The 27,285-nt window shown below is 42.6% G+C and overlaps 1 protein-coding gene across 9 annotated transcripts in view; it reads left to right on the forward strand.

Moving 5' to 3' along the window:
- Positions 1 to 27,285, forward strand: part of TEAD1 (TEA domain transcription factor 1) — a 155,594-nt gene that overhangs the window by 43,631 nt on the left and 84,678 nt on the right. For all 9 annotated transcript variants that reach the window (XM_021527538.3, XM_021527541.3, XM_021527543.3 and 6 more), the window contains exon 2: positions 10,109 to 10,362. In XM_021527538.3, the coding sequence (XP_021383213.1) occupies positions 10,215 to 10,362 (148 nt within the window). In that variant the 5' untranslated portion in view covers positions 10,109 to 10,214. The remainder of the gene's footprint in view (positions 1 to 10,108; positions 10,363 to 27,285) is intronic.

A 27,285-nucleotide genomic window follows, 5' to 3' on the forward strand; every position in this document is an offset into this window, starting at 1 on the left:
TGGACATTAGTGAGCCAATGCATTCCCCACCTGTGGGAGGACAGGTGTTGGAGGCAGGAGTGAGATGGAAGAAAGAAACTTCAGTGTAGAAGTGCTCTATTAGTAAAGCTCATTTCCTTGCAGAGAAGGCTTCCTTTGTAATAGACAGATGAACAACTCAGACTTAAAATTTAATTTGGTGGGTAATTTGCCCAAAACACCACTGCTAGCAGTTCAAAAACAAAATGAGTTAAAATACTTTTATTTGACAGCTACAGCACTTGCAAACAAAATTGTTGCTTTGATTTTTCTGTATGCACAAAAACCCGAAGTGGGTTTTCCAGTTCTGGCATATGATGAAGACTGTAGACATGTTGTGGCTGGTTGACATGGACCCCAAGTCCTATCTGAGTTCACACACTGGCTTCTGAAATCCCTTTCTGTTAGAATTGGTGAGAACAAGGTCAGAAAACTGGGATTAAATCCCAGCCTTGTGGAGGGCTGTGGCACTGTGATTTCACCCCTTCAGGTTTGTGGGGTTTTTTTTTGTTTTGTTTTTATTTTGGGGGGTTTTTTGCCTTTTTTTTTTTTTGGGGGGGGGGGGGTGGTGGTTTTTTTTTTGTCTTGCAGTTCTGTGTCCCATCACGAGAAAACCAAAGCCTTTCCCAAAGTGAGCCTCCCAGTATTATCACTACTCTCTTTCCAGGCTCCTCCAGGGCTGATAGGCAGGGCCTTTTTGCAGCCAAAACAATTGCTAATGGAGATGTGAGGAGCTTCATTAAACTTGGAGTGATTATTCATATGTATAAAATGGCTCTGTGTTGTCAGAATCAGAGCCCGGGGCTGTAGCTCAAATAGTAACACCAAAGCAGAATAAAATGGTTTTCTGCTGGTGTTGCCTGGTACAAAACCAGCACATTCAGGTAAGCATGAGACATTCACAAGCTCTGTAGCAGCTTTAGAGGGATGGAGCTCACAGAGAGTGCTTCGTAGAGTTTCTAAACTTGTAAAATGAATTTCAGTGGCAATTTAGCTCTTCCAACAAATGTTTAAGAAAGTCTGTGTGTGTGTGTTTGCACTTACAAAAAGGAGTGTTTGTATAACATCTGCAAAGCAGAGAACAAGTGGGCTTGAGGGATAAAAGGTGCCAGCACTGGATTCCAGGAGTGGCTTTGGCCAATTGGAGGTTGCAGTTTGTCCAAAATTTGCTTTTCTCCTCCTTCTTAAAAAAGGGGCCTTCTTCAGCTTGGGATATGGAAAGGGTTAATGTTGTGGCTGTTTCTTGTTTAAACAAATGCACCTGAGTAAATGAATGAACCTTTTACTTTACTGTGCCTTTTTTGTACCTGTTTAACAGAATACTTAAATCATAATATAAAATATTTTTTATATAGGTGACAGTTTTATGTTACATATGAACCAGTCAGACGTTGGACCACCCCTCAAATAGCATTGGTTTTCCCTTTCCTGACTGAACTTAGATAAAGTTGTTCAAGCAGGTAATTTTCTGTCCCTTTCCCCACCTCACTCAGAGTTGTTAAGGTGAACTCTCATGTTTTTGCAGCCATTGTGGAAAAAAAACCTTTCATCCTGGAAACAAGTCATTTAAAAAAAAAAAAGGAAAAAAAAAAAAAAAAGAAAAGAGAAAAATCTAAAGCTGGAGTACAAACCCAGTTAGTCACATGCCAGAAATAGAGTAAGAGAGCTACGAATGTGAAGGATTGCACCTGGTTTTGCAAATGTCTGTGTGACATGGGAACTCCAACAAAGCTAGTGAGGCTCAGGGAGTCCAGGGGAAAAACTGAGTTTCAGAGCTACATCTAAACAGAACAACTTGCTGCCAAGTCCATCATTGGTGTGAGCAATGGTCCATATATGGTCCCAACAGGAAGCTGGTAACACACCAGAGATCAAGGGTGTACCTCATTCTGGTATTTACAACACTTGGTAGGTGGAATTAATAGTTCCAGTTTGGCTTTTGGGGTACAAAATGAAAATAATTGCTTCCTGATGCCTGTGGGAAGGCAGTTAGAGCAAACTGCAAAGCTGAGATCCTGTGTTTGTCCATGCAAAAGCCATGGGACTGCATTTGCATCATTCATCTACTCCCAGGTAGATGGGACGGATGGGAAAAGCATCCATAGATGCAGAAGATGGGTAGTTCCAATGGTATTGAGTGTGTTTGTGCCTGGATCCAGGTCTGGATCCCAGAGGTGGACAGCACTGGAGCTGAAGAAGGGCCAGTGTCTCTTTTCTTTGGGCTTTTATGCTGTAGCTGGTAATTTATGGAGCCACTGGGAAGGCACAGAGCCTCAGTGCACACTGAACCCCTGCCTCAGCCTCCACGGGGTGGCTGAACTTAAGGCATTGATGAAATAGAGTTATTGCAGGTAAGCAAGAACTGTGCCTATTTTTCTGTCCCATTTCCCAGTTCTTGTACACCAAAAACAGTTATTGTCCTGACAGTCACACATACTAGTTTTTATTTTCTGTTCACATGTGCTGGCAGCAGGATGGATTACAGTGCCCTGCCAAACACACACTCCATGTGGACGCCCCAAGCAAAGCAGTGGCTGCAGATCTTGCCCTGAGGGACCTCCTGTGACCTCTACCTATGGCTGTTGGGTCTGGGAATGTTTCTTACAGAGCATTTTTCAGTGCCCAAGGATGGCCCTTGGCCAGCCCAAGCTATTCCTCTTGCTCTGCGAGCAGAGCCCCAAACAGACAGACCCACCTCGGTCGCAGCCCATTCTTCTCAGAGCTGAATCACTGGTGAATGGGTGAAATACTGGTAATCCCCACTGCACAGTATTGCAGCTTTTGCCATGAAGAAGTCCCAGCTGGGCTGAGCAGCCACGGTGTTGCACTGGCCATGGATGTTGCTGCTCTCAAGCCAGCCCTGCTTGGTGACAGGATGTGCAGGGTGACAGGAGCTGCACAGCCCAGCAGCTGGGTTAGTGCAGGAGGAATGGCTTCTCCTCCTGAGAGCTGGTAAATGTTTTATCCTTCCCTTTGCTTCGTGCTGGCAATTAGCAGAAGCAAGCCAGGCATGGTGCTGCTCACTGCTCTTCATTCCACTGAGCGCCAAGTCATGCTCAGAATTATCTTTGTTGGTTGCCACCACAGCGCGGTGTTGGAGCTGCGTTAAATCCCAGGAACACCCTTATAATTGAAACCAGCTGGGTGTAAATGAGCACTAGCACCTAGGATGAGTGTGGCTGCTCCACTATCACACGAGGAAGGAATTGTATCTGGAGCAGTGTGACCATGATGAGATAGGGATTCACCAGCGGTATGCTGAGAGTCACCTCCCCGGTGATAACGTGGGCATCAGCACACACCATGGACCAGGAGTGATGTGCAGCCACTTAGAAAGCAATTTGGTATGCTGGATTGCTGGTCACCAGCCTGATAACACATGGTTGAAGCTGGAGCTGCCTGCAGAAGGCATCCTGGTGATGCAGCACAAAGCCTCCCGAGCCCGTGAGTGTGGAGTAGGCACAGTCAGAATCCAGTCGTTTCCCCACTGAGAAGATGAACCATTTTATTAATGGTATGAAATTAAAACTAATGGACAAGAAAACTGGGTTGGAGCTAATGGTTCAACATCCTTATGACAATAATTGTATCTATCAACAAAAGCAGCCTTTGGAAAAATAAATAAATGAAGCTCTCAGAGTGGTACCAAATAGACCTTTCACTTGCATAAAGAGTGCAGAGATGAAAGCTGTTTCTAAAGGGAAAAATTCCTATGTATTACCATCAGCCTACTCTTTGCTGAGTAATCTGTTTCTATAAGCAAAAAAAACCCCAAGCAATTAAAGGAGAATGCATTGTTTCTCTTTATAAATAGTTCCTATAATCCTAATTTCACATTTAGGCCTATATGCTGCCTACTCTTGCTGATCTGTGTCACCCTTTGTTCAGTAAGTTTCCTCATGGTTTGTGAAAGTACACATGTAAGTCTTCTCAGATGAGCAGAATACTGGCTTTTGTTGAAAGAAAACCATCACTTTACTGATGTTAAATTACATGTTTTTGGTATTTTACACACTGGCATGGCACTGTTTCCTACTACTTTTGTTTGTACCCCGAGTGTGGTAGTTGAGGAGAAGGAAGTGCATCCAAATTCACTGCATAATGCACTCACCTCAGGAAAAAAACATCATGTGCCTTTTGCAGGTGCTCTGTGGCTATAGTTGGACTGATCATGTTGTTCCTGCACAGATTCCAAAGCCAAATCTGAAATAGGTAGCTGGCAGTTAATAAATAGCTTGAATCCCAATCAAGAGATGGTAAATTCAATCTTAGGATAACAAAGCTAGTTTATATGAATGTTAGGAAGGACATGGAAGCACCACTGCATGCAAGTATTTGCTCACCAGAAAAGCATAGCATCAGAATTTCTTCCTGAAGTGTTCTCAGAGTCAGAGATAACCTCTTGTTTTTTCATTTCAGTGGCAAATGTGAATGGCTGAATTAGTCTGAATTTTAAAGGAATACTTTATTTTAGAAACGGGCTGATTCTCTCTCCTGTGCTCTTTCTTCTTAGAGGGAATAATTGCTGATAAGTGGAACTTGTAACAAAAATACAATATAGAGTAATTTTAATCTAATGGTTTCACCATTGGATACTCTGTAAATTATTTACATTTTTATTCTTCATACTGTGCTATAGCCATTCCTCATAAAAAGAAATTATATATAAAGTGTCTTAGGTATAGTGTTTTTCTGAAAGTAATGCCATTTGAATGCCACAGAGAATCATAAAAATCCATACAGTTACACATCACAGCTACAAAATCCACTCTGAGTTTGTTTGTAAATAAAAAATAATTTCTTGGCGTGCTTGCACTTTCACTGGCAAGGTAGAAAGATAAAATCCTAGAGAAATTCAGGCTTTCCACCAATTCTATATTTACTTTAATCAGTGCAGAAAGAGCCTGAGAAATCTGTGATAGGGAACAGCCTCTGTGCCCCAGCAGTTCCCCAGTGCCCCAGAAACTGATCCCTTCGGGTGTGTGACTTTTGATGGGGTCAGAACAATCCCCCAAATGCCCAACCTGTGGTTTCCTTGCTGCCACTCAAGTTCTTTGCTTTATATCCCATCCTTGGTAGTAATGGCTAAGAGCTGCTTCTCTGCTTTGCTCTTACCTTTTCCTTATTTGAAAGTGATTATCTTCTCAAAACAGTCCTTTCTAAATTTAAAAAAAACCCAATTCCTTTCCTGGTAGGTCATGTTTTCTAGATCTGATAACTTTCTTCCTCTGGATCCTCTCCAGAGCTTTGGCACTCCAGCTGTGGATTTGCACTGCTGAACAAAGCAGAAGGAAAATCCCATGGGCCTGCAACTTTTCAAGCCTTCAGAGAAAATATGCCATCTGCAAATTTAGAATTAGTTGATTTGCACTCATCTGCTCATTGCCATCTAAATGTTTATAAAAAACTTGTTGGATTCCCCGTTCCATTGTTTTTACATAACTGAGGCTAAGATGAGGTTGTTCATGAACTAAAAATATGTGTTTTTAAAAGTGTAATTTACCCCTTCAACACTTGAAATCTCTACCTCAAGAATTAAGATTTTTTTTTTCTGAAAGACATGATTTAGAAATATAGATCTGGCTGTAAGAATAATTTGGTAGCAGTCTGCATCTATTTATAGTGAGAAGATCAGTGCGGATAACAACACTGGTGTTCCGTCTCAGAAATACCTGGACTTGATCCCCTCTGAGCAGATACAGTTTAGAAGACTTGGGAGACATAATGGGTTTTTTTCCTCAGACAACTCTCAGAATCAAGGTGTGTTTTCAGTCATTTTTGTGTTCCTGCTGCAATATCTGCAGAGCATTCATCCTTTTCCAGGGATTGTTGGATAGTACAGAGAAGGCACCATTTGGCACCTGTACACTAAAATTCAAGGAAGCAAATTAATCTAACAAACAGAAAAAACTGTTTAACTTTTGGAAGACACTGGAAAATAAGACCCAGCTCTAGTGACTTTTGAAAGACAGCATTTCCATGTTAGTTCATAGTGCAAATATTGAAGGTTATGAAAGGTATCAAGGCCTTAGCTCTGCACTTGTCCTACACTCCTGTGAGGAGCCATTGATCTCAGTTGTTGGTCTGTGAGCAGCAGCTTTCTGGGCAAGTCCAGGTTTGCATTGCTCATAAAGTGAAAGGCATAAGAGAATGTTTTGTGTAGGTAAAGAAGCCATTCTCTTGAGAAGCACTTGCAGACTTGGTTTGATTTAAACACATTGGTTTGATGGGCTCTGACAACAGCTAGCTTTGTTTCTCTGAGATTTTAAAGTAATTTTTCAAGTTGCTTTAGTGAACATAATGACAGCAAGTCATATCTTGTAGCTCACCAAACTGTCTTGAATGGCCTGGCTATAAAACATGTTTATAAAATCCTCTGTGTCCCCTAATGGTGTCTCTGTTCCTAAGAGTGACATTGTGCTGTTTGACGGGGAGGACGTACCTCCATCATGCAGAAAAAAAGTGTCTTAATGACCACATGAGGAAAACAGATATATTTAGAATTGACTTAACTGCACAGAGTAGAAAGCAGCTGCAAGACAGATGCATTTGGTTTGCAGCTAAAAGAGTTTTATGTACAGGGGAAGCTATCTTGAAATGTGTAATGCGGGTGTTAAAAGGAAAACTCTGAAGAGAGACCACCTAAACTGCAGCAGTGTGCTTTAAGCAGTGATAGAATGTACAAAAAGGTGAGCCAAAATCTTTTGGGCTAGGGTTGTTGTTAGGGTTTTTTTGTGCATTTTTTTTTTCTCTATTTTTTGTGGGTTTGGGGCTTTTTTTTTTGGTTAGTTAGTTGGTTGCTTGGTTTTCTAGGTAGTGTTGATGTGTTTTAATTTTGTTAACAGAAAGTGCAAACAGGGTATTGGTTCTCTGAAAGTTAACATGATAAAAAGCAAATACAGAACCCTTCCACTTGATCTGTCATGTGTACAATCTCTGATTTTGGCCAGGGGAGGTGGGGCTAATTGGCCCCAGGAGCTTGGCTTTTCCTCCTCTGAAAGCTGGCATTGCAAGATTTGGAGTTTGCTAATATAAAGTAGGCTCACTTTCTAAAATTTTTTAAAATTTAAATTGTATTGTAAATCGACATTTTTCATATGAGAGTTATAGCTCATTAGAAATGTGCAAAAAAACTCATCTGTTGACAGCTTATATTATTTTTGATAATCTTGTTGAACTCCAGCGTAACAGGTCTGAAGTTTTTCATCGCAGCTGAGTCTTTAGAATTCAAGCTGAGGAGGAGGTGGAATTGCCATTTGATACATAGAGCTGAGCTGGAAATGATTAACTGAGTTAGCTCATTTTTTTCCTGAAGTAAGAGGGAGCCATTTAGCAGTTGTAATACAAGTTTTCTTCCTCCTTGGCCCTCTGGCTTAATCTGCAGTGTCAGCATTCACCAAAATGGAAATCGCTCCAAATAACCTTTAATATGAAAGGTTTTCTTCCAGCAGGCTGCTCCACGCCCCTATTGTACAGATGTTCTGAAGGAACACTTGGTTATCTTACATTTTAGAGGCTGGAATAGTATCTATGAGTGCCTCAAGATGATATCCAAGTAGGTAAAGAGGAATGGGAAGGGAGATAGCAGATAAGTGAAAATTCACCAGTAAACACAACGCAAGATATGACATGACTATCAAGTAACATTAATTACTTTAGAGCCTCACTATGTTCCTTGTGCATTTTAATTATTATTTCAGCATAATGTAATAACAAGGGCTGGTTTATAAGATGATAATAGGACTTGAGGCTATGACTGTGGCAGGTTTTGTAAGCAGAGGGTGGCTGAGCTGAGCAGAAGCTGCCTGTGGCTGTGCTGTGCTCTGCAAGCCATGGACTCAGTGAGGGGAAGGATTTCCTGCTGTAGCCACCTTTGGAAAACAGAGCCAGTGATGTGTCCCACCCCCTGCTGCCTTCTGGTGAGATGCTCATTGTGGTTTGGTCATGTGAGGCCAATAAATCCTCCAGCAGCCATTTTCCCCTGCACTGTTGCAATAAAACTGACTCCTCCTCCTAATTATCCCCATCAACATTCAATTACCTCTCATTTACCAAAGATTCCCCTTCTCTGTGAAGGCTTAAGTGGACATGATTGTTTTTGTCAGTAGTTTCCCAGTATCACTGTGCTCATGCTTGGGCTAAATTTTGCAGACAAGATTTAACTCTTCTGGGTGTTGAACCAACCCTTCAGCCATCTGAGGATTATGAAGGATGGGGTTTCACCATTTTACCAAGGTTTGCATCTCCCTTTGTGTGTCATTAAAACTTAAAAAATGTGTGCTTTGGATTTCCCAGACCATAAGTGGTGCATTTGGCCAGAGTTCTCACCACACGTGTGGTTCTCTGTGAATCCATCTGCTCCTTCATTATCAGTTATTAAAAAGCGTTTGAGACAGTGATTAGCCTGGCTGTGTTAGGGTGGGGAGGCACTAACATTTTTGGAAGCTGTGCTGAAATGTTCGAAGCAACGCAAAGTCAAGAAATGCCACTCTGTAGAGACAGACAAGCAGGGAAAATCCAGTTTATGGGAGCCTATTATTTCACACATACTGGTCCTTCTGAGTTCCGGTTAGAGCCTGGAGAAGTGGAAATACCCTGTGCTTTGGATGCCAGACTGGTAATGTTGGTTTGTGAGACTGAGCCTGCTCCCAGTTTCCCCAGCTGCAGCTCTGTTTTTTTGCAAGACACTGTGGCCTCCAAGGACTGGACCATCAGGTTTTAGTTATCTCCAGCGATTGGTTGGCTGGTGAGGGCTGCTGTAAATATTTCCTCTTTCAGGCAGTTCTCCAGCTCAAAGGTGTTTAGTCAGAGGTGTCATGGCTTTCCATGTACACCCTCCCCTTCTTCCTCCGTGGGGTGGATGATGTTCTGCTTTTCACCTGTTGTTTTACAATGTCCTGAGACCCCAGTGCCAGGCATGTCAGCAGGAGGATGGAGGTCTGTGTGAGGGGAAGCTCCTCTCTTCTGCCCTAGCAGAAAAAAAATCTTGTAGTTTAGGGGTTTTGAGTGTTTAGCCAGGGAACTGGATTTTTAACTGTGTTTGCAGCTCATGCATGCATGTTTGAACACTCCCATCCTCTTAGATCAATTAGAGTCACCAAACTTCTCCTTTTTTCACAATAAAACTGCCTAGACATGTTGAGCCAAATTCTGTTCCTGGTGTTATTTGACTCACTTCCCGAAGAATTACACCAGAGGTGAATTTGGTCTGATACAGCAGCTTTTTTGCCTGGAGCAAGTCTTTAGAGTAGAGTTGTATTTCTCTCAAAAATATAAAAGGAACACTGACAGATCTGCAGCTCTGCTAGTGTGAGCAGGTGCAGCTATATTAAATTATTTCTTATTAAATTGATTCAGCAACTTGAAGCTTGTAATTTTTGTTCTGTTATGGTTCTGTGACAGACCTTTTAAATCAGGCAAAGCATATATCTTCTCTTGTAATTCCTTGCTCCAGTGTTATCATTTTAAAGATTTCTTTTTGTATATAGCTTGGATTCTGATTGTATTTGATTATTTATTTGGGTAAGATATGAAAATTAAAGCCTTTTACAGTTAATTACATTGAGCTGTGGCATCACTGCTATAATTCCATTTAATTCACTGACATCTGGATGAATGTGAAAAATAGTTTTTGCTTTTGTTTTTAGGTTCAAATGGTTTTAAGCTCTGGTGGTCACTCTGGCATTAATCAGTGTGCTTCCCTTCCAGCCAGTGGCAGTATTCTGATTTTCCCCTGCCTGAGGATCTGGCTTTTTAGTTTAAGCGTGCCAGTCTTTAGCCAGATGCAGTGTGACTGGAGAGTTTTCCCCCACTTTGACTGTTTGTGAAAAATAATCTGATTCTCTATGCCCTCATGTAATTGCACATAGAAAATGCAGTAGAGTTCCCTTTCTGGCAGCCTTATTGCTCTGCCTCTGCTCGTTTGAGGTAGAATAGTTATTAATTTTTCACTTTTCCTGGGTGTATCCCATGCTCGCCTTACTGCCATTATTGCTCAGCTGCTGTTCACTTATTATCAGAAGTAGGCAGAAATGTTTGCCTGGAGTTCCATGCCTTTAATACCTTTTTGGGTTGGTTGTTTGTGTTGCAGGTTTATTCCCTTGAAGACTCCAGGCTTAGGCTTGGAGACCCCAGCCATCACCATTGAGCCCAGCAGCTGGAGCGGCAGCGAGAGTCCTGCCGAAGACATTGAAAGAATGAGTGATTCTGCAGATAAACCCATTGACAACGATGCAGAAGGTGTCTGGAGTCCTGACATTGAACAGAGCTTTCAGGAGGCTCTAGCTATCTATCCACCGTGTGGGAGGAGGAAAATCATCTTATCAGATGAAGGCAAAATGTATGGTAAGTGGTACACATTTAGCCTTTGGAAATAATTGTTCCAACATGAGAACTGTAAAGCCCAGCTTGTTTCTACACAATGTTCCTGGTTCTGATTTTGGTGCTTTTGGAGTAAATAATGAAGAAATCTATGAAGCTGAGAGAGCTCAGCTGAGCTGATGCTGTGCTCAGGACTGTCCAAGCCATTTCCTTCTCTGCTGGCACTAGGAAAGCAATATTGATACAGAATTGTCTTATTAGTTACCTTATATAGTGGTGTGGCTGAATGGAAATATTTAAAAGAAGCATTTAATTGTGTCTCACCTTGGGTACACAAAAAAAAAATAGGCATGTTTCTTTATTTTCCACTAAATAGTGAAGCCAGGGAAATGGGAAGTGCAGTCTGCTTGGTGGTATGGCAGTTTATGCAAATGGATTATGAATGGCAAACTGATAAAGTTCTTGTGTTCAGGAGCCTCTCCATGAAAGAGGCAAGTTAGGGTGCTTTTGAGTCTTTTCTTTATTTTTCACTGTTTTTTTTTTCCCCCCTTCCCTGCGTGCAAACTGTTCTCAATCAGATGCCAACATTCCACCGAGGGACGCTGACATCTCCGTGTGCTGTGCGGGGCTGTGGAGCTCTTGTCCCGCTGCTCCAAGCTCTCTCTCCTTTCTCATTTCTCGTTCTTCTTTCTCATTCTTCTTTCTCATTCCTTTCTTGTTCTTCTTTCTTATTCTTCTTTCCCATTGTTCTTTCTCGTTCCTTTCTCATACTTCTTTCTCATCCCTTTCTTCTCCTTCTTTCTCCTTCTTTCTCCTTCTTTCTCCTTCTTTCTCCTTCTTTCTCCTTCTTTCTCCTTCTTTCTCCTTCTTTCTCCTTCTTTCTCCTTCTTTCTCCTTCTTTCTCCTTCTTTCTCCTTCTTTCTCCTTCTTTCTCCTTCTTTCTCCTTCTTTCTCCTTCCTTTCTCCTTCCTTTCTCCTTCCTTTCTCCTTCCTTTCTCCTTCCTTTCTCCTTCCTTTCTCCTTCCTTTCTCCTTCCTTTCTCCTTCCTTTCTCCTTCTTCTTTCTCATTCTTTCTCATTCTTCTTACCCATTCTTTTCTCATTCCTGTCTCATTCTTTCTCATTCTTCTTTCCCATTCTTCTTTCTCGTTCCTTTCTCATTCTTCTTTCCCATTCTTCTTTCTCGTTCCTTTCCCATTCTTCTTTTCCATTCTTTTTTCTCGTTCTTTTTTCTCGTTCTTTTTTCTCGTTCTTTTTTCTCGTTCTTTTTTCTCGTTCTTTTTTCTCGTTCTTTTTTCTCGTTCTTTTTTCTCGTTCTTTTTTCTCGTTCTTTTTTCTCGTTCTTTTTTCTCGTTCTTCATTCTCGTTCCTTTCTCATTCTTTTTACCCTTTCTTCTTTCTCGTTCCTGTCTCATTATACTTTCTCATTCCTTTCTCATTCTTCTTTCATGTTCCTTTCTTGTTCCTTTCTCATTCTTCTTTCTCTTTTCCATTTTCCAAACTCCTCCTTGGGGCTGGGAGAGCCCTTGCCCGTGTGCCCGTGCCCGGGGGTGGGTGGCAGTGCCCCGGTCGGCTGGCTGTGCCCCAGGGCTGGGTGGCAATGCCCGAGAGGATATAGCCCTGTCCCTCGCCACTGCCCCGAGCAGATGGTGCCACAGCTGCCACCAGCTGTGCCCGCCCGAGGTCACGGGCGCTGCCGGGTGCGCCGCTCCCTCCGCAGCTGCCGCGTCGCCCCGAGCGTCCTGTCCGGGAAAAAAATAAAGAGTCGGGATGAAGCTTCTCAAATGCCTTCAGCAGAAAGTTCCATGGGCTGGGGTTCCTGCCTGGGTGTTTTTGCTTTTCCCCCTCCTCCTTCTCCTGCATGCCCCTTCGCCCCCTGCCCAAGGGGATGGAATATCTCCTGTCCTCTCCTGCTTGACTGTTTTTGCCTGTTTTGATTGCTTTTCTCTTCTGGTATTTTCCTGTTTGCCTAATTAGGAGGTTGTTCTCCTTCTAGGAGTACATAAGCATGTATATATATATATAAACAGGCTTATTGTGTATTTATGCTCTAAAGCCTTGCTTAGGCTCCTACAGCCCATCAGCCAAAATAAGGGTGGTTGCATTTTTTTTTTTTTTTAAATCAGGATCTCTGCAACCACACTAGTCACCCCTGAAATCTACTTTTTGGTGTTTTGAAGTATTTTTTTGTGCCATTGAATAAATTAAAGAAATTTACATATTTAGCCATTCATTGTGACAATCACTGATTTAGTTTAATGGTTCCTAATCCTGAATGTTAACATTTGTTGAATTATATATGTATAAAACTATTTGTGCATATCTAATTGTTGATTAATACTAGTAGCTAGTAATGTCATAAGCATAGGCACATCTCATATTTATGCTAATCCTAAATCAAATATAGTTAATTTTCAATCAAAAAAAAGGAGCTATGCGTGCTTGATACTGAAAACTTCACTGAAAGTGTTGCCCTGATTGAGTAGAAAGAAATGTGTTAGGAAGTGCAGGGCACTGTATGAGCAGAATTTACAGTGGATGAACTCATGTTTTCATTCTTCAAACTGAGTGACTGCTTTGTAGTGTTTGAGGATTTATTGAAACCATGCTAGGTTTCTGAGGACTTCCTAATAGAGTCTTATGGCCCTGAGAGCATAATTGTTCTCCAAGGATTTTGAAATCAAAACAGTGTAAGTGTTTTACATCCTGCGTGGCATAATGAAAATAATTTAATGCCTTTTAGTGGCATACGAAGTTTATTTCACTTACAAAAGAGACATTGCAATATGGCCAAGCTTCCATATTGCTGAGGGATATTGTAATGTGTCAGTAATTCATGGGCCATGTAAGACAAAAGGTCAAGAGAGCACCATTTCATTTCTAACTGAAATTACCTTTAGATATGGGCACCAGAACAAATCTGATCTTTATGGAAGCAAATATAATGATCAGTATGTGTGGATTAAGTTAAGCAATTGTAGTTTTTGATCTTTGGAGGGAGACTCTGAGAAGGGCAGATATTTTGCTTGAAGAAACATTTTAAGTCTCTGCCTTTGATTTAATGAGAGCTTTGTGACATTCATGTAAGCAAGCAGACAGAGTTTCTTCACTGTTCTTTGTGGTGGTCTAAAAATCATCCTTAAATTGGCGTTTCTAAGAGGTTTGTGTTCAGCTGGCTCCAGGGGAACTGGAGGATTGCTCAAGGAGGACTGAGGGCACTGGGATCCGTGGGTGAGGGGTGGCCAAGGGGCTCCTGCCTGCGGTGCCACCAGGGTGAGAACTGCCCCAGTGGCACTGGGGGACATCTGTGACTTCTCCAGACAGCCTGGATGACTTCAGCTGTTCCTCTACAGCTGAGACCTCGCAAGAAGGAGGGAAGGGAAGGATGTTTCCCTCTCCCCTTGCCTTCCCAAAAATGTAATTTAAAACTCAAGAGGATGACAAGAACAAAAGACTTTTGATCCTATCCCTACAGAACAGGGGTGCAGGGACCCCTGGCTGGGGGAGAAAAGGGGATGTCCTAACATTTTTATTCTTGCCTTGGGGCATCCTCAGGCTGCAAAGACAAAACTGTGACCTGTGCAAGACCAGGAGGATTTCAGGCTGGCCCAGGGTTATGGCTCCTTGAAGAAACACTCAGAAAACAAAATGAAAGCCTAATGAAACTCTTGTTTTTAAATTTATAGGAAATGATTGGGTAAGAAGCAAAGACACTTGTTTTGGTTCGAATGGACAAATGCCAGAAACTAGTTTTGAAATTCTTGAGAGAGAAAGGGAATACATGGTAAAGCCAAGGAACATGGGATAAGTTTCCTGCAGGAAAGCTCTATCCATCATTCCTTTTCCCTTTCCTTTGTGTGTGAGGTTGTGAAGGTCTTAGAGTGTTGGTTCTGCTCCTGGCACAGTATTGACTAAAAGTAAATAAAATTAAAAAAAGGTGAGGGGGGTATAAATGTGGAGGCTTGAAGGAGGATAGAGGAACACATCTATAAATAGATGCTCACACTCTTTCTGGAAGCAGTCCAGTGTAGGCCACCGAGGAAAGACTTGAGTTCTTAGACACATTTTTATCTGTCATGCCAGGGCATTGGTGAGGCTTTTTTCATCTGTACTGTTTCAAAAGCAGTATTGATCAAACATAAATGTCATCCTCTTGTACAAGTAGGGCGCTCTGTGATTTGCCTTGTACCTCAGAGATCCCTTCTGATGAATTTCCACGTCCTTGTTTATGCAGTTCATAGTAAAACTCCAGCCCATTAGAGGGCATTGGCTGTCCTGCATTTGTTCCAATTGTTGGTCTTTTACTGCTGACAGTTTAGTAACTTGTAACCATCCCTGTGAACTCACTTATTGGCAAGATATTTGCCTATGCTTGTCCTTGCTCCTGAGATAGTGTTTTGGAAAAGATTACAAGAATGAACACTGCTGTGAAATGCAGCCCTACTTTTATCCCTGGTGTAACACTGAAGTCACTGGAGTTGCCACGGGATTGGATTTGGCTCTGTCTGCATATTTTCCTTTTTCTTTTTTTTTTTGAAATTTAGCTAGAGCAAGATGTGGCTTTAGTGCACCTCCAGGGACAATGCCAAAGTGCCATAAGTGCTAGCAAGTGGAATATGCCTGCAGACATTTTGTTATCAGCACTGCTAAATTAGCCTTAATGTAGTAAAGGTGGCTTTTGCCTTTGAGACAAGAAAATAATTTCATAAAAATTTTTGAGACCTGTAAACTGCCCTTCAGTTGCAAGTTTGCATTAAAAGTATTCATCTCTGTAACAAAAGTGCTTATGAGTATGTAGTGATTATGAAAAGGAAGTTTTTTAGCATGTTTAGTAGTTTCACAGAGAAGAATGAGTACTAATTAACGTGAGACATTGCATAGCAGCCTTTCAGAACTGTGTATGCTTATTAGGTTATATGTAAAATCTCTGGGCATGCATTGTTAAGGGAAAAGGATACTTTGAAAAAAATTTCTGCTCAGATAATAGAATTTTTGTATGATGAGTAATAATAGTCTTCATTTCCAAAGCACCTTGTATAAATTGGGTATTAAAATTGAACTTTGAACTAGAACATTGACAAAAGAAATCTTATTCTGTGGGCTTGCCTGATTCTGTATCTAGCTGCCATTATTTGGTGTTTTTCTGGGTTTCTGTTAGGAAGCTGAGAGGTAAATAGCTTTATGAAGAGTACAGTTACATGTTACAAATTATTTTTACTGTCACTTTTAATTTTGAAAGTTCCATGCAAGTTGCTGCCTCCATAAAGACATTGTTACCTTATAAAGTTTCCACTGTGTTAAATATATTTGAATGTGAATAAGGTACTTGGAGTGATGAAATACCAGATGTGAAGTATCAGGTTTCATGTTTATTCATCTGTTCCTGCAATCATTGTACAAAGATACACTCTTGTATTTTTTCCCCCCCCCTTTTTTTGTTCTCTCAGCAACATGCACCGAGTGAACGCAGTGGAGATGGGACTCCTATTCTGAAAGCCACTATTTGGGTTTTTTAGGTTGTAAATAAATGTGTCCAGAAGCACTCTGGCAGTGCTGGGCTTGCTCAGTGCGTCACTCCGCATCACGGCACACACGTGTATGCTGGAGAAGTTACTGCTGAAATTGCCTGGGTTATGAGCAAATCTGCCTGAGATTTTTTCTGCAGTGTGGTGAAGTTCTTGCAACATCACCAGGCCATGCTTGCAAGAGGACAAGACCTGGTTTTGTGAGCCCAGCCTGTGGAAAGGAGGGGCTGTTGGGCTTGCTCGTCCTCGAGGATTTCTGAAACTTGGGGGAACAGGGTTTAATCTTTCTCCTTAAGCTTTCAAGAGTAAGTTGTCAGTGCTTTGAGATAAAGTGGCAGTCTTCATAAGACAGAAAAAAATTTTCTCTTTTTTTTACCTCTCTGCCATAACCTGCAATCCTAAGGAGAAAATCTAGGTGGGACAGTGAAGGGTATCAGCTCCTACTTGGGGAGTAGGCTGTGGTAAGCACCACAGCTGAAAGTGTCAGTAATGTTGTGGAAGGTACATGGCACAGCCATGGATTGAGTATTCCACTGGCTGTGTTGGGTTGGGAGGATGATGTATTCCAAAGGAAATGGGAATGTATACTAGAAACCTTTACTGAAAAAAAAAAAAAAAAGGCGCCAGAAAGAGCAGGACATACTTTGAAAGTAATTTTTAGCATTTGGGCTTTGTCCTCTCTCTACTAAATGTGTTCTCTTCAGTCACCCATATAAAAGGGAATTGGCAGAAAGTTGTGTATAGCCTGTTCATGAGAACAACAAAAGTGTGACTGAGAGGAGGTACTGGCAACATCAGTTCTTGCCTGAAACTAAGTGGAAGCTACCAGGGCAGGTTCAGGTCAGGCATTTGTCCACTTCAGAGTCATTTAGTAGCTAATCCTATTTAAACAGCCATACTAAACAGCACGAGACTGTGTCTTTCCTTTATAACATTGTTCCTTTGGTAATACCTTGTTTAGAGCGGACAGCTGTTAACGTGAGAGCACTGAAGTGATGCAACCTCACTGGAACATCCAGGCTACATTTAGGTGGTCATTTGTATCAGCTCGTTTTTCTCCCAGCACTGGTTTCTCAAGATGAACTTGTGATGCTGTAATTGCAGAAGGCAGAGTTTTGCAGCTTTAAGAAATAGCTGTCGTGCTAGGAGGTAGTTCAAACAGTCTTGATCAGGCTGATGTAGTGTGTTAGCTGGTTGCACAGTACTGAGAGATCAAGATAACTGAAAAGCCTGCATGTAGATAGCATGAAAGAAAAAAAAATTGACTTGTTGATTTGATATCATTGCTTGTAGAACTGAGTTCGCTCCTAGGGCAAACACCTCATTCAGGCAACCTGGGGACAGCTTGAGTTGGACAAGTAAGGCCCACTTGGGCATTATGATGGGCTGTAAGGTTTGAATTCCTCTTCATGGGACCAGTATGAGGCTATGGTAGGGGCCAGTGAGATGAGTTGTGAAAACCAGACATCTGAGCCATGCTGGAAGAGAAATTTCATCCTCATGTTCCCACTGTTCCCTTAGGGGGTTTGCTCCGTGTAGGTGTGGTAACAAATAAGACTGTGGGGAGCAAGGAGCAGTGGGAATAAAAATTTTACAGCATCTTTGTTTTTCTAGGGACATGCAGTCTCCTGAGAAGTGGGTTTGTGTCCCATTGCACACCTCACAGGGGTGATCCTGGGCTAGCTGTTGGAGAGTAAATGCTGTGGTGGTTGTGACATGATCTTACACAATTCCCCGAGAGCCTGCTATTCAAAATTAAAATGTATCTTATCTGAGTCTTCTGGGGATTTCCTAACAGATGTATGAAGGATTTTTTACTATTTTTTTTTTTGGTGGTGCCCTTGAGAAATTGCATTAATACCATTGTATGAATATTTTCCTATCCTACAAACAATTTCATGTGGGGCACTTGGTCTGGAACATCAGACAGAAACACTTCAGGCTTTGGGCTTCCAGATCATTCAAGTCTGGAATTTGAGTTTAAGAAATTAGACACTAATGGATTAACAGTTTACAGACTTTCAGTAGAAGTAATGGTTTAGTTAGTAGAAAAAGAATCCTCTGCAATTTTTCTGGTTTTGTTCTAGGCCTACAGAGTGTTTACACTGTTTGACTAAGGAACAGGTTTTTGTAAGCAAAAATAATGCAAATTTGGGATATGAATGTGATCATTCTGTTTCATAAATGCTCTTTTAAACATGCAGAAGTGGCATGGCTTGTTACATCTAATGTAAAAGGGACAGCAATACATCCCAAATTCACAAATTGGAACCTGAGAAAGAAGGCACTGCACGCTGTGGGAGTTGCTGGGATGTCAGTCAAACACCCTCACAGTTTTATCTATGGGGCACTCAGGCACTGTTACTAAGAACTGTGATCAACACACACCTTGTCTGGTGTGAGAAGTCAGTGTCACTACTGCAACTGCTTCATTCCAGCCTTCCCACAACAGCCATCTGCAGCTGGGTCAGGCCTCCTGAGGATTTTCTGGATTTCATGCTTGGGTTGAGATCTCCTTTCTGCCTTGAAGGGGGCAGTCAGCATGCCAGAGGTTTCCAGGTGTTTAGGCCTTCAGGAAAGATCAGGTCATCAACCCAACTTCTTGCTTGGTTGCCCTCCTTGGATGAGGGGACCCAATAGGCAGGGATGGATTTGTCTTGGGCTGAGTCTTGATGCATGATCACCCTTGATGCATGATAGTTTTGGGGACAGCAGCACGGAAAACATGCCTGGAGGTGTTAGGGAGCATATTCCAGTAATCTGAGTGGAAGCAGGTTAGGCAGAGTATGCCAAGTTTGCATATAATGAAGAAAATGCTTTTTCAGTTTGCCTAATCATTGCAGCAGAGTTAAAACATCTGAAGCTTATTTGCCTGAAACTGCTTCACTTTTTCGTACTTCTACCTTTACATCAGCTGGTGTTTGGTTAACAAGGAAAAGAAAATAATTAATTAAATAAAAATCACAGTTTAAATTGTGTTTTTTGTCATGCTAGCAATGCAAGTGAGTAGGGAACACAGATGAGAAATGCATCTTCAGCTGTTTGGATTCAGCACCAGTTTTACCCCTAAACTAGCAGGTAGCATTCCTGTCTTAGACATGAGAAAAGGAAAATGTTAGCCCAGCTGGGTCCCAGTTTCAGGCACTTGGGGACAGCGGGCTGGATATAGTTGATAACTAATAATTTGCCATAGTGAAAGTAGTCTTTGGATCATTTTAGCAGGTGCCTTCATGTGGCCTGGTAACGTCAGCATTTAATTCTCTGAACAAGAATTGCATTGTCATTTGTTTAGTTCTTCCTTGGGTGGACTGTCAGCAATAAACCTTTCAGTACACTTAATGCTGAAAGAAGTATTTACTAATAGCTGTATATAAATATATGCACATACCTATATGTGCAAATGTGTTTTTGTGTGTGAATAAAATGTGTTCCAGCCAATTAAAATATATTTAGGAGTCCTCAACCAGGAGGTGCATACACAAGGAATTGGCTACTTCTCGGCTGGGATCTTCCTTTGCTTTGACAACTGAAAGCAACCTCCCATGAGAGTGCTCTGCGAAGAAACAGCGTGATTCATATTTGTAGCTGTTATTAGGTAGGCATGTAGGCATATATTTAGATAGGTGAGGTATGCAGGCATACATTGTGTGCTGCATATTTGGGCTGCACGGGGTATTTTTAGCTGCAGGAGGCCCAATCACCAGCGTGCTGAGGAGAATTGCTGTAAGGGATAGCGCAGAGAGGAGCCGCCCGCAGAATTTTCCATCCTGCCAGGCAGCAGGAAAAGGCCACTGGAGCTGCATAGCTGGGTGGCCTGAGGAGTGCCATTAACAGGTGGGACAGCTCAGAAAGCCCTTTGGCTCTTGGTCTGCCTCGGCCCCCATTTGGGAGCAGTTGTCCCAGGTTCCAGCCTCCCACTGACCCCTTGAGCGTGACACACGCAGGGCTGGTGGGGGAGGGCCTGGAGTCTGGCGTGGGAGGTTAGCAAAGGGGGAATAATGGGGAAGATGCATTAGGGGTGGAAATACCGAGCAAAAATTAAAATGATGTAAAATAGCCATTAAAAACCCACTTCTATTAAAATTACGAGACAGGAAGTTTTACAAGCCGCCCTTGCCCAATGAAGAAAAGCAGCCTAGAGGGACTAAATAACTTGTCTGATGTCATCAGGGGTTTTATAGCAGAGCTGGGAATTGAGCCCTCTTCCCCCCAGTGCCATCTAAGCTTTAATGCTGAAGAGGGTCCTTTCACAGCTTATCCAGTGACCCTTGGGGAGTTTAGGGCAACTGTGGCAAATCCATGTTCCTGCATCACATCCTGTGTGGGGGAAGAGCAGGCTGCATCTTCCTGAGAGTACAATCTCTGCATAATGTGACCACAGGATGCCTTGCTCCTGAAATAAGGGAGTTGACTAAATGCCATTTTGTTATTATTAGACATTTGCTTAACATAGTAGTTCCTTGAAACCAAACAAGAAAAGGTCCTCGAGGTGCTGTATACCACGTACAAATAATGGAGAGCCACAAGGAATATAAATATGGAGAAGAGAGAGAGAAAGTGGATGGGAAACTGAGGCAATATTTAGCCCCATATTGATGCTCCATGAGATGATGTGGTCCTTGTACAGAATAAGAGAGAGGTTGCTGAAAATAGAATGATTTAATTTGTTCATAACATTATTATTCAAGGAACAAAAATGTATGTAGCCTTATCCAAAGAAGTAACCTAAGAGGTCTTTACTCTGTGCCAAACTAAAATTCTGCTATTTAATTACTGATTTAGAAAATATCTTGGGCTCAATTTCCTCCTCAGTTACAATGTTATAAATCTAATGGAATTGTTAAAGATTTATGGCAGTATAACTGAAGGCAGAATTGGGTCCCTTATGCTTAAAATTTAATTTGCCATAGAAGTAATAATTCCTGTTTTCTAGGCAAGAGTTTAAGAATTTTGCAGACCTCTGTTTCTGTAAAAGAAATATGAACTACAGTAGTGTGGGTGAGTGATTAATGCTGGAGGGGATGTCTAGGGGCAATCGGAATTGGCTGGTGTGGAAAATCCGTGTGCAATTCAGATTTAGGATCTGTTTGCAGATGCCTCATAATTCAAAATGTCAAAAAAAACCCCAAACCTTAAACCTTCATGTAGTAAATTAATATACTGTGTGTTCAGTGTGCAGCAGGCTTTGCTGAAGTAATACCTTTATATGAGGTGTGAACTCATCCCATTCCCCTTAGTAAGGACTTAAATTCAAAATTGATTGTGAGTCTTTACATCCTGACAGCATCTAAATCCTGTTAAAAAAATCCCAGTTCTGTTTTTATTTAAATCATTTGTATAATGACATAAAAACGAAAAATGCTGCCTTATTTATTCAGACCTAAAGAAATCTTGTGTTAGTGCAGATCTATTTTATCCACTGGCTTGTTATCTCTAAAGGAAGGGTCTTTTGAATGGGCTCTTTATTGTTTTCCTCAGCTTCCACTTAAGAGCAGAGCTCAGCTTCAGTGGTTTTCAGAGGTGAGTGAGGATGTGCCCATGTCCTTTTTGGAGGTGCCTGGTCTGGCCTGAGCACAGCCCACCCAACAGGCTGAGCATCTCTGGGGAGCCCTGGCCCTTCCTGGGATGCTGTGGACATGGGCAGCTTCCCCAGGAACACTCCGTGAGCTGGAAATGTGCTGCTCTGGGGTTTATGGCACTTGTGACAAGTTTATGCTTTTTCTAGAGGGCTGTAGGCCTGCATTGCATTGTAGACATCGATAGGAGTTATAATAGAAAACGAAACCAAAATATGATCCCTTGAAAATGATGTTATTCAGTATCTGTTCAGAATAGTCAATTTTAATTTAAATACAGTGTTTAGGCCCAAGGTACATTTTTAGGAGCTTTATTTAGGAATGGATTGAAGAGTTAGTTATTCTAACTTTGCCACTTTGCCCCCAGTTTTTCTACTTCGTCTTCCTCAATGGTTCAGGGGGATGAGACAGGGCTGTGATCAGTTCATCACACACTTTTGCTTCTGCTCTTTCCACCTCAGAGGGAGGGCTCCCCATACTCCTCCCCTGTGCCAGTGGAGGGTCCCTCCCATGGGACAGTCCTCCATGAACTTCTCTGAAGTGACTCCTTCCCGTGAGCAGCAGCTCTTCCCAAACTTCTCCAGGGTTCAGCCCTTCAGGAACAGGCTGCTCCAGCATGGGTGTCACAAGTCCTGCCCACAAACCTGCTCCAGTGTGGGCTTCTCCTGGGGTCACAGCCTCCTTCAGGCATCCATCTGCTCGATATCCATCCTCATGGTGGATCTCAGCATCCCTGTGCCCTCCCGGTGGTCAGGGCTCAGCTGCTCACCAGGGGCTGCAGGGGTGTTGGAACTCAAAATGTCTCTCAGACATTTTTAGAGGTTCCAGGCCTTGGTCAGAAGCATTTTAGACCCTGGCAGACAGCTGGAAACAGCTGTGATTTTGAGTTTGAGCCATGGAATGAGTTACCAACTTTGAAGGTGCAACAAGCAGTCACAAAGGGTTAGGTAGTATAGTAGAAGTAGTTACAAGACAGAGGGGAAATTTTTTTAGTATTGTACGGGGGGGTTTTAGTACCTGTACAGGGGGTTTTTTACTTTGTACATGGGGGTCAGAAGTTCTAAGATGGAGGAAAGTGGGCTGATCCTGTTCTTCCTCCTTCTTCTTCCTTGCCTCCATGTTCTTGGTGATGTTGGCACTCAGAGATTGATTTAGGGTAGAAAAACACTTGGCAACGTAGGTAGTAGGTATTGGGGGAAAACTGTAAACATGTAATACGTAATGTACCATATAAAAGACAGCAGCAGCCCTGGGTGGGGAGAGAAGAAGAAGACACCAGAGAGGATGTCAGGGTGTGTGTGTGTGCCTCTGCCCGGGCTGCTGACCAAGCAGCTCGAGAAGAAAATCTTTTTGATAACTCACAATAAACTGCCTTGAGACAGAACAACAAGAAGCTGCGGAGTTTTTCTTTGGAAGCACGGGTTGGAGGAGAGACTTTTCCACCACACGAGACCCCAGAGCAAGCCTGGGGTTCTCACACAGGGGAATCTCTGCCTGCAGCACCTCCTGCACTGACCTGGCTGTCTGCTCCTCTCACACATCTCACCCCTCTCGCTGGCTGCAGCTGCCCAGGGTTTTTCCCTCCCTCCTAAATGTGTTATCTCAGGAGCAGCACCTCCAGCACTGGGGCACCAGCAGCAGGTCTGTCTCACAGCTGGCTGGCATTGGTACTGTCAGACATGAGGGCAGCTCCTGGCAGCTCCTCACTGCCAAACCTGGCCACGCACACCCGGTACCCTGTGAAAACAGTAGCTCTGAATGAACACAAAACAGTTCAATGCTTAGTACAGTCCTGGCTTGATGCATTGATTCGTGATACCTGTTACTTTTACCTGTGGGTTTTGTTTGTTTTTTAAATACTGGCAAGTCATCAACTACCTAAAAATTAGTTGAAATTGAAAGGAATAAACCCCCCTGTTGTCACTGAGGTATTTTGCAGCCTAAGCAAAGGCTCAGGTATTCCAGATATGATAGATGTGCAGATTGCATAAGACATTATGCATTGCTCGCTCTAAGATACAGAGTCCTGTCTGCCCTTAAACCCTTTGTTCTCGTGGCTGAATGCAGTTAATTAGCAACTGTCTCCATAGCAACTGCCTCATAGTACAAAAACATTGTCTCGTTTTTGCAGTTTAGCTTATCACACTGTTTACCTGAAGGGCTTTTCACTGCGTTGAGTCTCATTTGAGTTGGCTACATGCCTGCTCGTGGAAGTGAATTGTCAAGATAGAAAAACACCATGGCAGCAAGATGCTGAACAGGGCCCTCTGTGTGGAACCAAAAACATTTAAAAAGTTCTGTGGAAACAAAAAGTTGGAGTTTGCAGTGATTTATGTCCAGTTTTAAGGTATGTGACTTGCCAGTATACAGTGCATTTTAAAATACTGCTGTACTTCTGGGCCTGTTTTACACACTGCCCTGTGTGGTATTCCCTTGCCTGTAACATCCTCTCAAACCTTCATCCAGGGCCATCAGGAAATTTGCCTCCCTCCAAACCTGGGCTCTTTCAGGCAGCTCCAATTTTGTTCTTTAAGAGGATGTTGCTGTACATGGTCAGCTGTGTACATCATTGTAGTCCTATCCATTTTCCTTTATATTAGTAACATTTCAAGGGAAATCTGTGAGTGTTGGTTCCACGTGATAAATTAGTTAGGAAGGGAAGAGGAAGATCTATTGTGGTCATATAATATGCTGGAGATTTAGATTTATTCATGTCAGCCACACAGTGGTAAAATACCTGCTTTGTACTCATATGACTCAGGCAGTTACAATGGGCTCAGATTTGTACTAACACAACTTTGTTGGTGTAGGAAGATGCATTTAAATCATGTTTGAACTTTAAATAGAGGCGTGTCCACATAGTCACACACCTCTGTAGAGGCTGACTGGGAGGTGTGAGTGTGTCATTGAAATGACAGTGAAATTTAATGGTGTCTCAATCCAGCATTTGTGTTTGGCCTCACACCAGGATGGTGCTGCATGACAGGCCATGTGAGAACTGTTTTCTTGTTCATTGATGCTTGATTTGTTGTGGTTTGTTTGTTGACTTTTTTTTTTTTTTTCTTTCCTTAGTTGGCGGTAGAGTAGATGAGAGGCTGATCTAGACTGGGGTAATTGTCATTTTATCCTAGGCAGACCAGAAAGCAGAACTTGTCCTTCAGCCATGCCACCATGCAGGGTCTCCCTTCCCTTGTCTCCCCGTGACAATTTCAGCAGGCAGAGGCCAATTTCCCTTTCAGCCTGGCATGGCATGTGGGGCTGCTGCATCTTGATAAAAAAGCTTCATTCAGTATGATGTGTTTGAAGCAGTCTCTCCACAGATATGAGAAGGTGTTTCAGGCTCTCTCAGGATAAAAAGCAGGAAGGTTGCAAAAGCAGTACTGCTGGTCTAGTCCATTATTCCTGTGGAGCTTCTGGTTGGTAGAGGGTTATTCCCTACTCGTGTTCACGTCCTGGTCATGCTTTTGCACCATGTTTTTGAATTATAGCAGTGCTGGAAGTCTGCAGGCAGGATAAGGGCTCCATTGTAGTAGGTCTTGTGCTCACAAGATGAGACAATCTCTGCTCTGGCTGTTGACAGTCTGTTTTAAGACCAGTTGTGTAAGTGGGTTTATCATAGGGATAGCAGAGAGGGAGAGAAAATTCCACAAATGATAGGACACCCTTGGTTACATGGAGTAACTGCTTATTTATGTATCTCAGGGACTTTGGAGGATGTTTATTACACTTGTAGCTGCAGAGTTGAAGGTGAAATGAAATGCTTTTCGTTTTTGCTGCTCATCCTCACAGCACTGTGAGCGAGCAGGAGGGCCGGAAGTGAGGATAAAAATTCAGTGTGATAAATGGCCTCGGTGTTTGTCCAGAGCAAGCTGCCTGCCACACAGACTCTCCTTTGCTTAACCCCCTTGGTCACTGACATGGGTGAAACAACAGATGCTTGAAGTCAGTCCCCCAGTTCCTCCAAGTGTGTAAGATTGTTTGCTCACATTCACAGATCCTCCACAAACTCTCTTTGTGTGGAAACCACAAAGTGTCCAAACTGTCGGGGTGTTTTCCAGCTTTTAGAAATGCTCTTAGCATTGTCAGCACCTTTGAATCCACATCTCAGTTCTCCTGAAGCCAGACTTGCTAGGTACCCTTAGGGGTCCAGAAATGGAAAACTCTAATGGCCTGAAAAAGCCTGCTAGAACTTGACGTTATTTAATTAGCTGAAAGTAGAGCTTGGCAGATGGCAAAACAGTGGAAAGGACCTCCCTTTATAAAAATATGGGCCACATCCTCAGCTTGTATAAACTGGCAGAGCTCCACTGAAATAGATGTTCAGCTTCTGTCAATTAGCAGGGAAGAGAAAAACTTCTGAAAAAGGAAAAACATCTATAAGGCCACAGAACTATCAGTGGGGTTCAGGTAGAGAGTTGTTTTTAATGCTTTAAAGGCTGATCCACTTCCAAAGCAACTGTATCTTTTACAGTCTTGTTTTTGTTGATGTGCAATTCAGAGAAAGAATTTGGCTCACTTTTCCAAAGCTGTATTAAGTCTGCACATCTTGCAGCAGCGTGGTGTACTCTGCGCTGGTTTCTGCAAGTCATTCACTTATGAAAGTGAGACATCAATAATTCATTCTAGTAAAGCTAGTCTCTAGAGTGGTGTAAATTCATCTATTATGTGATAACCCTAACCAACTTTAACTAAGTTTTTTTTTTGATGCACGGAATTTTGATTGAAAGTTGCGAGCTCACCTCAGTCTTCTCCAGTGAAAATTCTTGCTCAGATGAAATCTCCCATATGTTTAAAGGCTGTTGCATTCTTACATGTTAATGTTTCCCGTTAATTGCTTGGATTCTTTTTTTTGTTTTGTTTTGTTTTTAATTGGAAACATGAAAACAAAGCCTGAACAACAAAGCTGACTGCTCACTTGTCCCATTTCATGGTATCAATCTGACAGATTCATTAAATCTATGAAAGAATCAGGTCAGAATTGGAAGTGAACTGAACTTGCTGAAAGCAATGCAGTGTTCGCAATCTGCTTTCAGACTGGCTTTCCTGCACGTGCTCATTTTTCTTTGTATTAAACCATCTGTGTAATTTAAGGAGCTACTGCAAGTTAACCTCACGCTATAGAATATTGTGAGGCTTCAGAGTACACTGGCTCCAAGCTGCAGATTAGGTGCAGAAATAAAACCAGCAAGAAGGAAAGCTAGCTTTAAATACAGCAATGAGCGGGATTTGAGATTTTGTTACAGGTTGCTAAACTTGGGCCTTGCAAACTGTTGTAAAGTCACGTTTCTGGAGCAGTGCTGAGCCAGCCTGTCCCTGCTCCCACCCACCAGGGCTGATTCAGGCAGAGGGTGAAGGAGGAGAAGGTGGGAGAGAAATTGTGTCTGGTGGTGTGGCACAGCTGGCCACCCCTGCATGGGTGCGGCGCTCCGGCCTCCATGGCTGGGTGGCTGCCTTCTTCACTGCTTTCTATTTTTTTATGATTTATTTTATGATTTTGTGTAACCACATGACATTTCACAAATTGTTCACATTCCATGAATCATGTCATTTACGGTCAGCCACGGTTTCTGTTCCTTTTGATGCTGCCACCTGCAGCTGGCGTTGCTGCTGGGAGCCTGGGTCTCACCGGGGGCCCTGGGCACCTCTCCCTGCCACCTCCTCCCTGCTCCCAGCAGCAACAGGACCTTGCTGCCCTGCAGTGGTGACTGAGGCTGTTCCTGCAGCCTCTGCCCCCTCTCACCTCCTGGATCACCTTTATTTTCTCAGCAGTGGATGTGCACAACATGTGCTTGGGCCAGTTGGATTGTCAGCAGTGACGTCTGTCACTGTGACAAGTGTCCAAACCTC

The sequence above is a fragment of the Lonchura striata genome, chromosome 6, assembly GCF_046129695.1.
Source record: "Lonchura striata isolate bLonStr1 chromosome 6, bLonStr1.mat, whole genome shotgun sequence".
Lineage (NCBI taxonomy): Eukaryota > Metazoa > Chordata > Aves > Passeriformes > Estrildidae > Lonchura > Lonchura striata.